Source organism: Pleurodeles waltl, chromosome 9 (assembly GCF_031143425.1).
Source record: "Pleurodeles waltl isolate 20211129_DDA chromosome 9, aPleWal1.hap1.20221129, whole genome shotgun sequence".
In the NCBI taxonomy this organism is placed as follows: Eukaryota; Metazoa; Chordata; class Amphibia; order Caudata; family Salamandridae; genus Pleurodeles; species Pleurodeles waltl.
This window is the reverse complement of record NC_090448.1, coordinates 1,153,299,519-1,153,314,932: the sequence shown is the minus strand read 5'-3', so window position 1 is coordinate 1,153,314,932 and position 15,414 is coordinate 1,153,299,519. Positions and strand designations below refer to the sequence as shown.

Sequence of the window (15,414 nt, the reverse complement as noted above, 5' to 3'; positions counted from 1 at the left end):
CAGTCCCAGCCTTGTCACAGAGTGGGATGGGGTCACCGATTGACACTGTCACGAAGTGTCAGTGATTGACACTCGCCCTGGGCGCTTCAGGGCTTAAATCTGAAGCGCCCAGGGAGAGTGTCAATTGGGGACGCTTTCCTCGTCACCCAGGGGAGGGCCTCGAGGCACCTTTGCTGAGCAGACGAGGTCACGCCCATAGGAGCTGTGACCGCCTCAGCTCAGCAAAGTTCAGCTCAGGCAGCCAGGAGTGTGTGCAAATCACGCATGTCTCACTCCTGGCTGTCTGAGCTGAAAATAAAGAGTGCCTGTCAGGCTGACATTTGTTCAGCCTGACAGACACTCTTCATGAGGGGCACAAGGTAAGGTGGCCTGGCCCTTCTGCCCTAAAGGACGGGCCGCGCCTTCTTCAGTGCAGAGGAAATGATGGGGCAATGCCATGCAGCTGAAGTTGGCACGTAGCAGCAATAGGTACAGAGGTGAGGTGTACAAAGATGAGTAGGGGGCAGCAGTGTGTGACAGTGAGCAGGAAAGCAGGCAGATGAATTGGCCACGCAGTCTCCTCTGCCATCCACCTCTGGAAGGGTATCAGTCCCACCCGTAACCGTGTATCAAACTCCTTACTGCTCAGGCTTGTCCAGCAGCTTCACCTCCTCGGCTTTTGATGTCTCATAGTGCTTCTTTATGGTTTCGAGCTCCTCTTTCTGCGCTCTCTGCGGTAAAGAGAGAGGATTTAGATTTAGTTCCATGAGGTTTCATTTGTTTACTGACAGCTCAGATGGACACTTTACCTGGGATCTCCACCCTTAAACTGCAGAAACCTCTACAACTCTGTCTTAATGGCAGCGCTTACAAATTCCTATGTAGTGCTGTGGCATTACCCAATGTGTTACAAATGTTAACTTAGAGAAGCAATCACGTCAAATTATTCTTGGTCATCATTTTTTCAGAAACATAAAAGGCACTGAATACACGGGGAACCTGTGACTTTCAGGCTTGGAAAGATACAGCCATTGATGACTTCTCTGAGGTGGGTTGGCACACTGTAAAGTTTTCTTAATGGTGGATCCTACGAAGGAGAAGGCACAAGCCAGGCACAACGCAGTCAATGTCAGGCTAGTGCTTATGAAAGCCCATGATGGCTAGAGCAGGGCTTTATAAATCTGACATACATGTGACCAACTCAGACCCAGTTCGTCTGGACTTCCCGAGTAACAAGCTTTTTGAGAATGTCTCAAATCCCCAGTAAGCCAAGGCACCTCTGTCCTCACCTTTTAGTCTAGATATGAAAGCACACAAGTAAACTTTGTCTAAATTGTGAAGGTCAGTGCCACTCTTCTCAGGGCCCTAAGATGAATTTTGTAGGCTAAACCTCAGCCTCAAATATGCTCTGAGTTTGTACTTCTAGATGACTAGTGGAGTCTGATCCTTAGAGTGTTTTAACTGTATTAGTCTAGTGACTCTTTCCTTGCTGCTACTGCTGGGTCTTCAGAGGCATTTGTGTGATCTTGCTCTTGTACACAGGACCATGTGTACACCCCTCCCAGGACAGATACTTCCTGTATGTGGGCTATCACCACGGTGATCTTGAGAATTACTGCCAACCTGTGCAGAGATGAGGGATACATGGTGTAGCATTTGTTTTATCCTTGGGATGAAGTTTGCTAATCCGTCTTCAAATCATGTGGCTGTGTGATGTGGAGATGCCTACATGTCTTGCAGCAGTGCTGTAATTTTACCCTCCCACCTCTGCCAATCTGTATTGTGTGCTAAAATGTGGTGAGACCTTCTGTCATGGTGTGATAAGTATAGGTTTTATAAATCAAGGATTGGTGTGCAGTGGTAAGGTGGGATTAGGTGTTCCATCTAGTCATGAAGCAATATTTTATAGCTTAGATAACTGGAATTAAATAACAAGACCAACTGAAATGTGAAAAGATTAGGCAGATCATGCTTCGTGTTTGGTTTGTATCCTGTTCACGCGCTGTCGTTTATCACCAGGAAGCAGGCTTTCACACACTGTTGTGCATTACAGAATTACTAAACAGGTGTTTCTCTAAAGCAAACTGTATGATTAAGGGCAGTAGACCTTAAAGGGAGGTGCACTCTTTATATTACTGCTGATTTCAGAACTAAAACACGAACTAGCTTTGTCTTAGAAAAAAACAACATTTTATGTCAACAAATCATTTTTTCCATCTTCTTTAAATATTGAATCTTGTAGGGTTGCTTGCGGCTTGTACACAAATGCCCCCGACCAAATCCAACCACCAGGGGAGGTACCAACATCACATGTGAAATTATCATGTCTTTAGTGTCGGAACACAGCAATCAACAAACAGATGTTAGCCAGGTAAAGTTTACCAAGTTTCAGGAACTGCACTCAATTTCAGGTGGATTGTCTTCAGAAACTTGACTGAATTAGAAACTGTTTGTTAAAATGCGCTATATATCAGATGAGTCATGCTTCAAGTGTATCAAACATATGATTAGGTGGAAATACAAGAGATCCACATTATATGAGTGCACCTAAGTAGAGTGTGATGGGGCATGCAAGCCTGGTGCGGTACTGGAGGCCATGGTTAGATATGATGGGGTGTAGTGAGATGTTGTGTAGCGCTTTATTGATTGATATGTAATGAATGGTGTGTTGTGCTCTCGTGAAGAGATGCAGAGATAAGGGGTAATGAGTGTCACGAGGTTGCATTGTGTGGTACAAAAAGAGGTGTCGATGTCGGGTGGTGTGGCTTCAGTGGCGGATACTGTGACATGGTGTGGGGAGGTCTTACAAGGAGTGGCTTTTTTATTTAGTAGTGTGATATGGTTTGGTGTGACACAGTGAAAGGTTGTGCAAAGTGGTGTGGAAAGGTGTAGTAAAATGCATTCTTACGTGGTGAGACGTGGTGTGGGAAGGATCCTAAGTGGCCATGTACGGTAGAACCTTACAAAGTGTGGTGTGATGAGGTGTGCCATGTTTTGTGTTCTGAGATGGTGTGAAGTGGTAGGTTGTTTGACAAGGTATGCTAAAGTAAGTTGGAGCATGACGAGGGCTGATGTAGTGCACTGGGGTACTGTGAGGGTTTGCATCGCATGATGCAGTAAAGAGTGATAAGGTGTGTGGCGGAACACAGGGTTGTGTAGCGACATTCTGTGGGGTGATCTGTGATGGACTTTGTGTGATTTCCAGTACTGGACAGTGCAGTGTTTTACTTTATGCTGCAGCACAATGTTGGTGACTGCAAGTTGGCAAAAGGCTGAGCAGTGTGGTGGTAAATGGTTTGGACTGGGATAAAATCTGATTATATTATATAATAATGTTGTTGGTATGGTGTGATGTGGTGCAATGCAGTCTGGATGGTGCTGTGTGATGTGGTATGGTTGTGGAAGGCGTGGTACAATACATGAAGCGAAGGGATATGCTAAGGTATAATTAAGTGAGACACGGTGTAGTGTTGGCTGGACGAGGATGGTGTAGAGAAGTTGGCTCCTGTGAGGAATAAAGTTGTGTGCTATGCTGTGAAACGTTAAATCATGCAAAGTGCCGGAAGATGGAGTGGTGAGTTTTTTGGTGTGGTGTCATATAATCAGTGATGTTGCATTTCGCTTTTCTCGGATGACACGTAGTCGGCCATGATGTTGTACGGTGTGTGCTATATTATGTAATACTTTGTGAAGTGGTGTGGAATACGCCTAGTGGCATGGGTTTCAGTGCTGTGGATATGTGATGGTTTAGTGCAGAGATAGTGATGGGGTGTGGTATGGCCTTAAATTGATTAGGGCACTTGGAGTGGGTATTTTGATGATGTGTCCTGTGGTTTTGAAAGTGTGCTTCGGTGCAGCTGACTCTGAACAGGAAGCAGATACATGCGAACAGTGGTTCCTTCACCCCCATTTGAAGGGCTGGCAATTGTTCTCTTTTGTAAAAATGAAGTACTTCGTTAAACAGAGCATGAATCATTAATCCACCATAATGTTGTTAAAAACAGGCTTTCAATATTTGCCCCAACATTTCTTGAGAGGCTCATTAATTCACTAGATATTATGTGAAATGTTAAGGTGTGAGCCTTTAACTCTAAATAGATCCTCCAAAGTATATGGATATTTAGAATGTATTCATGGTTTGCATCTGTCCTAGTTTGTCCCAGAATACTCTTTCCATGATTCCACAGTTGATCACTTACATTCTCATACAGCGCCTCGAGGGTCTCCAGATCCACCACAGAATCGTCGACATTCAAGATGGCTGAAAAAGACCAATATAGACAGACGGGTTGAACGAAGAGATGGGTATGAAGTTGCTAATGAGGTTGTTCCTTAGATGCTCATGGTGAGCCTGAATGTTTCATATAATATTCCACTGCTGAACTAGTCACAGAACAATCACCCTAAAGCCCAGTGGGTGGGAAAACAAGCACTGGTAAAGCTAATAGACCAGGCTTTAATATGCTAGCACATGCACACACAGGCATGCTGAAATGTGTACAAACGTTTGTGCCACATGCCTTTTGAACCGGCTTATGTCTGCGTCCTGTTTTAAAATCCTCTATGCTTGTGGTGCTGCATGGCAGCAGCTTCCTCCCACACTTTAGAAATACACAAAAAAAACACAGCAGCACTGCAAGATCATGGAGTAATACAACATGAGGAAACAGATATAATAGGCACAAAAAGACTGTACAAATAGTGTGGACACATTTCAGCATGCCTGTGTGTGCATTAGCACTTCAAAGCAAGACATATTAGCTTTGCCATTACTTGCTCTTTAGAGGAGAGATGCTTTATAAACTGTGTGACAAATTCACAACCCAAAGTATGAGATGCTCCATGTGGGGCTGCAACCAAAGACTTGAGTTTTCTATACTCAGCCTACTACACACATGTACAGGCCCAAACAACATTTACTATAATGCTGCAGAGTTCAAACATTTTAATCTAATCAAAGTTCTCTACACATATATGTATTCAGCACTTCATTGAACGACAGGCCTAGGACAAAATTACAACGGTAAGGGCCTATGTAAAAATATATAATTTCCATAAGATCTTAGAAATAAAGGTGCTGCTCCCACAAATATATTCATAATGTGTTCTGATAAAGTATACTACAGCCACTTGGCGAGTTCAGACTTCTTGGAGAATCACAAAAATGCTAAAAATGTGAGTCATTCTAAACTCTCAATCCATTCAGACATCAATCCAAATTTTGGATGACCCAATGAAACCCAGTTCTACAGGCTGTACAGAGTAAACATATAAAACAGTGACTACAAAGATGAAAACTGAAAGAGGTCACAGGTGGTCATCTAAAAGGGGTAGAGAGACACATGGAGGTAAATGTGAGAGGGTTGGACTAGATGGCCAGGTGTAGAGGTCAGCTAGCGGTATGTACCTAAGAAAGTCATAGTTGCCCTTTTGTTACGGGGCGAAAGTGCCATGGGTGGGGCAGGTAGGACTCTTTTACCTTTATGGTAGCAGATTTGGATACACTTGACTATCTAACACAGTGGTTGCCAACCTGTGGTCCGGGGACCCCTGGGGGTCCGCAAAGCCTCCTCAGGGGGTCCGCGACTGTTTAGAAAATTCAATAATATGAACATATTAGGTTCCCAGCTTTCAGTAATGTCTTGGTGGGGGGTCCTCGGATTCCAATAATGATTCAGTGGAGGGTCCCTAGGTTCCAGTATTGATAATGTGGGGGTCCACAGAAGTCAAAAGGTTGGGAACACTGATCTAACATGCTATACCAGCCTTAGAGATCGAATGGCCTTCGCAAGACTTCAATAAGTTGACCAAGCTAGTCAGACTTACAAAAAGGGTATAGTCGTGTTGATGTAATAGATGAGAGCTCTCTGACATCCATCATGTGTAAAGGTTTTTCTGTTACCAAGTCGGACAGTGGAAAGAAGAGCAGGAGTTCGATTGCCTGTTTAAGGTGAAAGGGTGTACCCACCTTGGGGGAAAAATAGGTTTGGTCCTGAGAAAAATTCTATCTTTGTGAACTGAATGAAGTGTTCTTGTAAAGTGAGTGCGTGGCAGTTCGCCAAAACGTGTGAATAACACAAAGGCCTCTTGAAAAGCTAACTTCGAGGAAAGGAGCAGAGGGTGCATAAGTGTAAACAGTGGCTCCGTCAGCTTTGTGGGGACAATATTAAGGTTCCAAAGAGGGGCAGGAGGTTTTGAGGGACGTATGACCCTCTAAAAATGCTCCATGAAAGCCTTGACTACTGGAAACCAGGACAGAGAACAGTGTTTCATCTTTTGCATGAAGGCCACAACAGCAGGAAAGTGTAGGTGTATTGATGTATAGTCAGGCTCTCGCTTCTGCAGATGTTAAAGATAACAGATAATGTCATGGATGCTAGGCTTCAGGGGGTGTAGGTTTTTGGAGAGGCAGTAGTGGATAAACAGGTTTCACTTTGCAGCGTAACAGGCCAGTGTAGAGGGCCGGAGTGCTTCTCGCAGAATGGCATACATTCCTGGGGAAGTATAAACAGCCAAATTTCAAGACCTCAGGTCCCAGATAACTGTTTTGAGGTGCTTGGTGTCCGATCTGGCCACGCTGCCAAGAAAGGTCGGCCCTTTTTATGTATTCTTTAGTGTGTTGCCCTAAGTGGGGTGGGTATGCCCAGACGAGAGTCCTGTGCACATGCTGTAACTGTAACCAAGCTGTACCAAGCTGATGAGCCCATAACTAGGAGAAAAAAAACAGTTCTGGGTGGCTTGTGTTTCGGTTGAGGGAGGACCTGGCTTTGCACTTCAGGCTGGACTGTTCCGATTGGAGCAGGGTCAAGAGTGAATTCCATATAGCTGGGTCCAAACTGAGGTGACATGGTGTGGAAAGTAATGATTAATTGGGATGCTGCCCGAGTGATTACCAGTGGCTGAGAGTAATTCAAGCCTTCCATCCATCACTGATTTGTATCCCTATTTCGCTAGGTCGTGTTGCCCCTCTTGATGTAGATCCATTTCCCACAAATGATCTGGAAAAAGGCTTTTGGGGCCAGTTATGTGGCTAGAAGTTCTAGGTAACTGATGTGACGGCCCTCATGCTAATGAACGACAGACAATGGTTAGTCATGCTGTTGAGATGTGCTTCACAACCTGTGGTGATGGTCATTTGCAGAATGGGGTCTGCAAAAAGCCTACCTGTGACAAACTGCTGTTCCACCAGTGCAGCGAGCGGTGAGTGCCGATCTTTATCACAGTGGGTCTTCCCTTTGACCATTGCTTGACGAGGCACCCCTGTAGGAGGCACATATGAGGCCTGGTGTGAGGTAAGATGGAGGAGCACAATGCCATGGTTCCCCTGAAGGTGAATCACAGTTCTAACTGTGAGCTGATGATTTGGCTGAAAAAGTGGTAGGAGCCGCTGGAATGTCAGCAGTCTTTGTAAGTGGAGTAAGGAAGGCTTTCCCAGTAACTGAGTTCATCGGGCATCCTTTATAGGTTTGAACCAGCTGAAAATGGAGGAGGGACTAGGAGGAATTTTGGTCAATTCCAAGCCGAGGAGCTGGGAGATAGCTGACTGAGTGTGGATGAGGCACTGCTATCTGCCGCTGCTCTTTATAAGCCAACCGTCTTGCAAGTGAGTGTCCACCACTGGTAGGCAATTTGCAAACACCCTTGAAGTGTAGTGGCCCGAAAGGAAGTACTTTGAATTGGAAGTGATGTTCACTTCCAACAAAACAAGGCTACCGGTGACTGACAGCTGGGGGGGGATTGGCAGGTGAGAGTAGGCATCTCTGAGGGTCTCTACCATCACGGAATCACCTTGCCAGAGCAGCGGAATAACGTGCTGTAGGGTAGCCACATAGAAACGTTCCGACAGGACGTATCTGAGGCATGAGGACTAAGATAGGCCTGAAGGAGCAGTCCCTTTTGGGTATGACTCAGTACAGAGAGTAGATACCCTTTCCCTGCTGGTGTGTAGGGTCTCTCCTCACTGTGCCTTTCTCAAGAAGTGCGGAGATGTGCTCTGCTGGGGACAGGGAGGAGTTGTGAGAAGTTCTAGGTAGCAACCGTGGCAGGCCACTGCTAAAATCCACTGGTTTGATGTGATTCCTCCCAGCAAGAGAGGAAACTGTGTGATCTCTCCATGACAGTTGGCGTGTGACAGGAGGGGGAGGCGAGGCGGGGCAAGTCACTGTTCGGATGTGGAAGCTGCCCTTGCCTCGGTTATCCCTATTTGGATGACTGATGTAGCCCCTACGTTCCTGAAGATGGAAGTTCTGCTGATGTCGTTGGTAGAACTGCAGCTGATCAGTGTTGTGGCCTTGGCTCCTCCCCATCGGTTATTGTTTCTGAAAGGAACCTCTAGTGGTTGAAGTTTGCAGGGCACATTGGACTTTGCAATCGACAAGTCCTTCTTTATTTTCTTAATAATCTTGTCAACCTGTGGTCCAAAGGGATGATCCCTTTCAAACTGGCGAGTGAAGAGATGTTGATAATCCTTGAGTTTGAAGCTGGACATGTGGAGCCATGCATGTCACATGAGGTGGACACTGATGCCAACAGCTCTGGAGGCTGTGACCACAGCATCAAGCGGACAAGGAATGTTAGCATTCAAAACAGTTTTGCCCTCTGATATTTCCTCCTCCAGCTTCATGTATTCTGGGAGGTGTCTGACCTATTCTTGGATCTCCTGCCACTGGGACCTATCACATCTAGAGAATAGCTCAACCTAAATGACTGTGCCAGTGGGTGGCTCTCCCTCCTGCAACCCTGTTGCTTGCAGCATCAATCTTTTTGCTTTATTTATTGAGCAGTGGGATGTCACCTGTAGCTTGGGCAGAGGTACTTTTAAGAGCAGAGTTGCCACTTAGTAGTCAGCAGGAACCTGGTGTCTGTTGTAGATTGGGTGTATTTTTGTTCTTGTACCTACGTCAATGTTTATATACTTTTTTTGTCCTGAGGTGTCACTGTCCGAGCTTTAGCTGGCTCCTTAAAGTTGTGTGGGGAAGATTTGTGTATGCCCTTGAGCACAGCAGGATTTGCTCTGTCCACTCTGATTCGGATCCATCAGTGTTGAAATGCAAATATGTGGGTATGACAGACATGTTGATAACACAATGAAACAAAAAACTTACCACGGAGTTTGTGCTCACGCACATTTACCACTAAGGAAGGAGTCAAAGCACATCTTGTGTCTCGAAGACTCATTCAAAAAAATTAACTTGCAATGTCAGAGCCTAATACTAGATAGCAAGAGTTTGCAGAGCATGTGCATCTTCTGCCACACCTGCTAGTCCATCATCAAGACTGAACAATCAAAGCCACAAGAAGGAACTTGGCCAAAGAGTTTTAGACACTCCAGAGTTGAGTTTACAGGTACTAGAATTGTAGAAACTCTGACCAAACGCTGCCAAGATCTCCTAGTGATTCCAAGGTGCTACCTGCCTGCTTAATTTATGCTGAAATAAGAAGGCATCGGGACAATGACACAACCCAAGTCCTTGGCTAAGGTGGAATCTTGACCATATCTAAGTCCCAAAACTGAAACTCCCTCCTACGGACAAGTGCATCAATCACAAGTTGTATGGTTACACCAGTCTGTTTCAATGATGCGGCATCGGAAAAGGAGACCACTTTAGGACTTTGGTCACTATTTGGAGCCCATGCGATCGTGGACGACCCAACAATTCTGAAGTTTAATACTCCTAGGACTACTCAGTACCATGACCAGAGACAACCAATCAACAATTCATTTTTGGACAGCATGCTGTGTAAAACACCAAAGCCAAAATTCTGCAAGATATGTTACATTAAACTGGGCAATTGATGCCCCCTTTGGGCCAGCAGCGAGTTAGTTCCTTCACCTCACGGTCACCCTGATGATTGCCTCCTTGGGTACGTACAATGGATATTTGTCACTTTTATACACATTACTGAAACAGAGGTCTCACCAATTACCTGACAGCATGTCTTCAAGTCATTGAAAACTCTGCAGCCGGGCTACATGGTGGCAGACGTTTGTGCCATTCCATTGTCCATTTACTCAGGAGCATTCACGGACCCTTGTAAATGAATGCCTTCTTGCAAATTCTCAAAGCATGTTTGTCACACGATAATGGGTACAAATTATTTGCCCACCAAGGGTTCTTCTGTTTGAGACCTTTTACACAGCTTTTGTTGCTGCCACAGAGAAGGGGGTTGAGAAATTGAATTCCCCTACACTTTGTTGCCCATCAGAGTGATCATGCAAAACTTTACCAGAAAAATGTGAATACTCATTGCGTTTAGGTTGCCAGTTCTGCATTTTCTGGACAGAATAGTGGATCGAGACAATTTGGTTTACACTAGGAGTTCTATAAAACTCAGTCACTACTGTAACAATGCAGTCCACACACAGCATAACCATCCTAACCTGTATCCTCCAGGCACCACTGAAGTCTATGATAAACCAGCAATTTGACATTGTAATCCAATGTAGTCCTAGGCAGGTCCTCTTAGTGAGGAAGCAACAAAGAACACTTTTTGCACAGTTACTTTGTTAATACCTGCTGAGCAAATTAAAGGTAAGAGCAACAAATTAGGAAGGGTTAACAACAATGGCTACATAACAGATTTAGGCCTTCACACCAACACACTGTTCACAACTTCCTCAGTGTAGAACTAACTCACCCTGTTGGATGTCCTTCATCTCCAGATGTAAGCTGGATATCAAAATTCCGACGGCCTGGGATCGCTTTCCATCCAGCAATTTGACAATCTGGAAATTACAAACAAGGTTGTCACGTTTAAGCAAAACTGCACTACAGCAGTACATCTGGCTTCAATTTGGCACCAGCAGTCAGACAGGAATCCACAAATAACTGCAACAAGTTCTTAAAGAGGAGTTATTTTAGCTGGGCAAGCCAACATTGAAAAAATGGGCATTAACTAAGGAATATCCTACAGTAGTTTTCAATGTCATGAGAAATGTAGCGTAACAAGACGAAATGTTGTCTAAGATCTCAAATGAAAATGTCACTTACCCAGTGTACATCTGTTCGTGGCATCAGTCGCAGTAGATTCGCATGTTGTGCAATAGCTCGCCATCTGGTGTTGGGCCGGAGTGTTACAAGTTGTTTTTCTTCGAAGAAGTCTTTCGAGTCACGGGACCGAGTGACTCCTCCTTTTGTCTCCATTGCGCATGGGCGTCGACTCCATCCTCGATTGTTTTTCCCCGCAGAGGGTGAGGTAGGAGTTGAATTGTAGTAATAGTGCCCATGCAATGGAGTGACTAAGTATGCACTTATTTAAGGTTGAGATGATACATATATAAATAATTGAAGGTAACTTCCAAACTGCTACAGGCTCCCGGGGAGGCGGGTGGGCACATGCGAATCTACTGCGACTGATGCCACGAACAGATGTACACTGGGTAAGTGACATTTTCAGTTCGATGGCATCTGTCGCTGTAGATACGCATGTTGTGCAATAGACTAGTAAGCAGTTATTTCCCCAAAAGCGGTGGATCAGCCTGTAGGAGTGGAAGTAGTCTGAAATAATGTCCTTAATACAGCTTGACCTACTGTGGCTTGTTGTGCGGATAACACGTCTACACAGTAGTGCTTGGTGAATGTGTGAGGCGTAGACCATGTGGCTGCCTTACATATTTCTTGCATTGGGATGTTTCCTAGAAAGGCCATGGTAGCACCTTTTTTTCTGGTTGAGTGTGCCCTTGGTGTAATGGGCAGCTGTCGTTTAGCTTTAAGGTAGCAGATTTGGATGCATTTAACTATCCATCTGGCTATACCTTGTTTTGAAATTGGGTTTCCTGCATGAGGTTTTTGAAATGCAATAAAGAGTTGTTTAGTCTTTCTGATGTTCTTTGTTCTGTCAATGTAATACATTAATGCTCTTTTGACATCTAATGTATGTAGTGCCCTTTCAGCTACGGTATCTGGCTGTGGAAAGAACACCGGAAGTTCCACTGTTTGATTTAGATGGAACGGTGAAATAACCTTTGGCAAAAATTTAGGATTGGTCCTTAGGACGACTTTATTTTTGTGTAGTTGTATAAAAGGTTCCTGTATAGTAAACGCCTGAATCTCGCTTACTCTTCTCAGGGAAGTAATGGCGATGAGAAATGCCACCTTCCAGGTTAGGAACTGTATGTCGCAGGAGTGCATGGGTTCAAAAGGTGGACCCATAAGTCTAGTTAGGACAACATTTAGGTTCCATGAAGGAACAGGTAGTGTTCTTGGTGGTATAATTCTCCTAAGGCCCTCCATGAATGCTTTAATGACTGGTATTTTATATAGGGAAGTTGAATAGGTAGTCTGCAGGTATGCAGATATTGCTGCAAGGTGAATCTTAATGGAAGAGAAAGCTAGGTTAGATTTTTGTAAGTGAAGCAAGTAACCCACTACATGTTCTGGAGTTGTGTGTAATGGTTGTATTTGATTAATATGGCAGTAGCAAACAAACCTCTTCCATTTACTTGCATAGCAGTGCCTGGTGGATGGCCTTCTTGCTTGTTTTATGACTTCCATACATTCTTGGGTAAGTTGTAAGTGCCCGAATTCTAGGATTTCAGGAGCCAGATTGCTAGATTCAGCGATGCTGGATCTGGGTGTCTGATCTTTTGGTTGTGCTGTGTCAACAGATCTGGCCTGTTGGGCAATTTGATGCAGGGTACCACTGATAGGTCTAGCAGCGTTGTGTACCAGGGTTGCCTTGCCCAAGTTGGTGCTATCAATATGAGTTTGAGTTTGCTTTGACTGAGTTTGTTTACCAGGTAAGGAAGGAGAGGGAGAGGAGGAAAAGCGTAAGCAAATATCCCTGACCAGTTCATCCATAGGGCATTGCCTTGGGATTGTTTGTGTGGGTATCTGGATGCGAAGTTTTGGCATTTTGCGTTCTCCCTTGTCGCAAACAAGTCTATCTGAGGTGTTCCCCAGAGTTTGAAATAAGTGTTCAGTATTTGGGGGTGAATTTCCCATTCGTGGACCTGTTGGTGATCTCGAGAGAGATTGTCTGCGAGTTGATTTTGTATCCCTGGTATAAACTGTGCAATTAGGCGAATTTGGTTGTGAATTGCCCAATGCCAAATTTTTTGTGCTAACATGCTTAACTGCGTGGAGTGCGTCCCTCCCTGCTTGTTTAGATAATACATTGTTGTCATGTTGTCTGTTTTGACGAGAATGTATTTGTGAACTATTATTGGTTGGAAAGCTTTTAGTGCTTGAAAAACTGCAAGAAGTTCTAGGTGATTGATATGCAGTTTTGTTTGATGTACGTTCCATTGTCCTTGTATGCTGTGTTGATCGAGGTGTGCTCCCCACCCTGTCATGGAAGCATCTGTTGTTATTACGTATTGTGGCACTGGGTCTTGAAAAGGCCGCCCCTTGTTTAAATTTATGTTGTTCCACCACAGAAGCGAGAGGTAAGTTTGGCGGTCTATTAACACCAGATCTAGAAGGTGACCCTGTGCTTGAGACCACTGTGATGCTAGGCATTGTTGTAAGGGCCTCATGTGCAGTCTTGCGTTTGGGACAATGGCTATGCATGATGACATCATGCCTAGGAGTTGTAATACCATCTTTGCTTGTATCTTTTGTGTTGGATACATGCGTTGTATGATGGTGTTGAAATTTTGAATTCTTTGTGGACTTGGAGTGGCTACTCCCTTTGATGTGTCTATTATGGCTCCCAGGTATTGTTGTACCTTGCGTGGCCGAATCTTGGATTTTGTGAAATTGACGGTGAACCCTAGTTTGAAGAGGGTTTGTATGATATGATTTGTGTGATTTGAGCACTCTATTAACGAATGGGCCTTGATTAGCCAGTCGTCTAGATATGGGAACACATGTATTTGCTGCCTTCTGATGTGTGCAGCGACTACCGCTAGACATTTGGTAAAGACTCTTGGTGCGGTTGTTAATCCGAAAGGCAGTACCTTGAATTGGTAATGTATTCCTTTGAATACAAACCTTAGGTATTTCCTGTGCGATGGGTGAATTGGTATATGGAAATAAGCATCCTTGAGGTCTAAAGTTGCCATGTAGTCGTGCAGCTTTAGCAATGGCAATACTTCTTGTAGTGTGACCATGTGGAAGTGGTCTGATTTGATGAAAGTGTTGACTACTCTGAGGTCTAGGATTGGTCTCAGTGTTTTGTCCTTCTTTGGTATCAGAAAGTACAGTGAGTAAACTCCTGTGTTTATTTGTGTGTTTGGCACTAATTCGATTGCATTCTTTTGCAATAGTGCCTGCACTTCTATCTCTAGGAGATTGGAATGGTGTGTTGTTAAATTTTGTGCTTTTGGTGGTATGTTTGGAGGGAACTGTAGAAATTCTATGCAGTAACCATGTTGGATAACTGCTAGAACCCAAGTGTCTGTAGTGATTTTCTCCCATGCTGTGTAATAATGACCTATTCGTCCCCCCACTGGTGTTGTGTGGAGGGGGTGAGTGACATGTGAGTCACTGTTTAGTAGTAGGGGTTTTGGGGCTTTGGAATCTTCCTCTATTTCTAGGGAATTGCCCTCCTCTATATTGTCCCCGAAAACCTCCTCTATACTGTCCTTGGTAACTGGACGGTGTGGCTTGTGAGGTGCTGGCTTGTGTGCTTTGACCCCGAAACCCCCCTCGAAAGGGCGGTTTACGGAATGAGCTGTAATTCCCTCTGCTCTGCGGGGAGTAGAGTGCGCCCATGGCTTTGGCAGTGTCCGTATCTTTTTTGAGTTTCTCAATCGCTGTGTCCACTTCTGGACCGAACAGTTCTTTTTCATTAAAAGGCATATTGAGAACTGCTTGTTGAATCTCTGGTTTAAATCCAGACGTTCGGAGCCATGCATGCCTTCTGATAGTTACAGATGTATTAATTGTCCGTGCAGCTGTATCTGCAGCGTCCATGGAGGAGCGGATCTGGTTGTTGGAGATGGCCTGTCCCTCCTCAACCACTTGTTTTGCCCTATTTTGGAAGTCTTTGGGCAGATGTTCAATGAGATGTTGCATCTCGTCCCAGTGGGCTCTGTCATAGCGCGCAAGTAGTGCCTGGGAGTTCGCGATGCGCCACTGGTTTGCAGCTTGTGCTGCGACTCTTTTACCAGCTGCATCAAACTTGCGGCTTTCTTTATCTGGGGGTGGTGCATCTCCAGATGTGTGAGAGTTGGCCCTTTTCCTAGCTGCTCCTACAACAACAGAGTCTGGTGGCAGCTGTGTTGTGATGAAAGCCGGGTCTGTAGGAGGCGGCTTATACTTTTTTTCCACCCTTGGTGTGATTGCCCTACTTTTGACCGGGTCCTTAAATATGTCTTTTGCGTGCCGGAGCATACCAGGGAGCATAGGCAGGCTTTGGTAGGAGCTGTGGGTGGAGGAGAGTGTGTTGAACAGGAAATCATCCTCGACCTGTTCTGAGTGGAGGCTTACGTTGTGAAATTGTGCTGCTCTAGCCACCACCTGAGAGTACGCGGTGCTGTCTTCTGGTGGA

At 44.9% G+C, this 15,414-nt stretch overlaps 1 protein-coding gene across 3 annotated transcripts in view; it reads right to left on the bottom strand.

Moving 5' to 3' along the window:
* Positions 1 to 15,414, bottom strand: part of FMN1 (formin 1) — a 453,758-nt gene that overhangs the window by 96,216 nt on the left and 342,128 nt on the right. For all 3 annotated transcript variants that reach the window (XM_069208999.1, XM_069208997.1, XM_069208998.1), the window contains 3 exons: positions 10,618 to 10,705; positions 4,179 to 4,240; positions 622 to 710 (listed from right to left, as the gene is read on the bottom strand). In XM_069208999.1, coding sequence (XP_069065100.1) covers positions 622 to 710; positions 4,179 to 4,240; positions 10,618 to 10,705 — 239 coding nt within the window. The remainder of the gene's footprint in view (positions 1 to 621; positions 711 to 4,178; positions 4,241 to 10,617; positions 10,706 to 15,414) is intronic.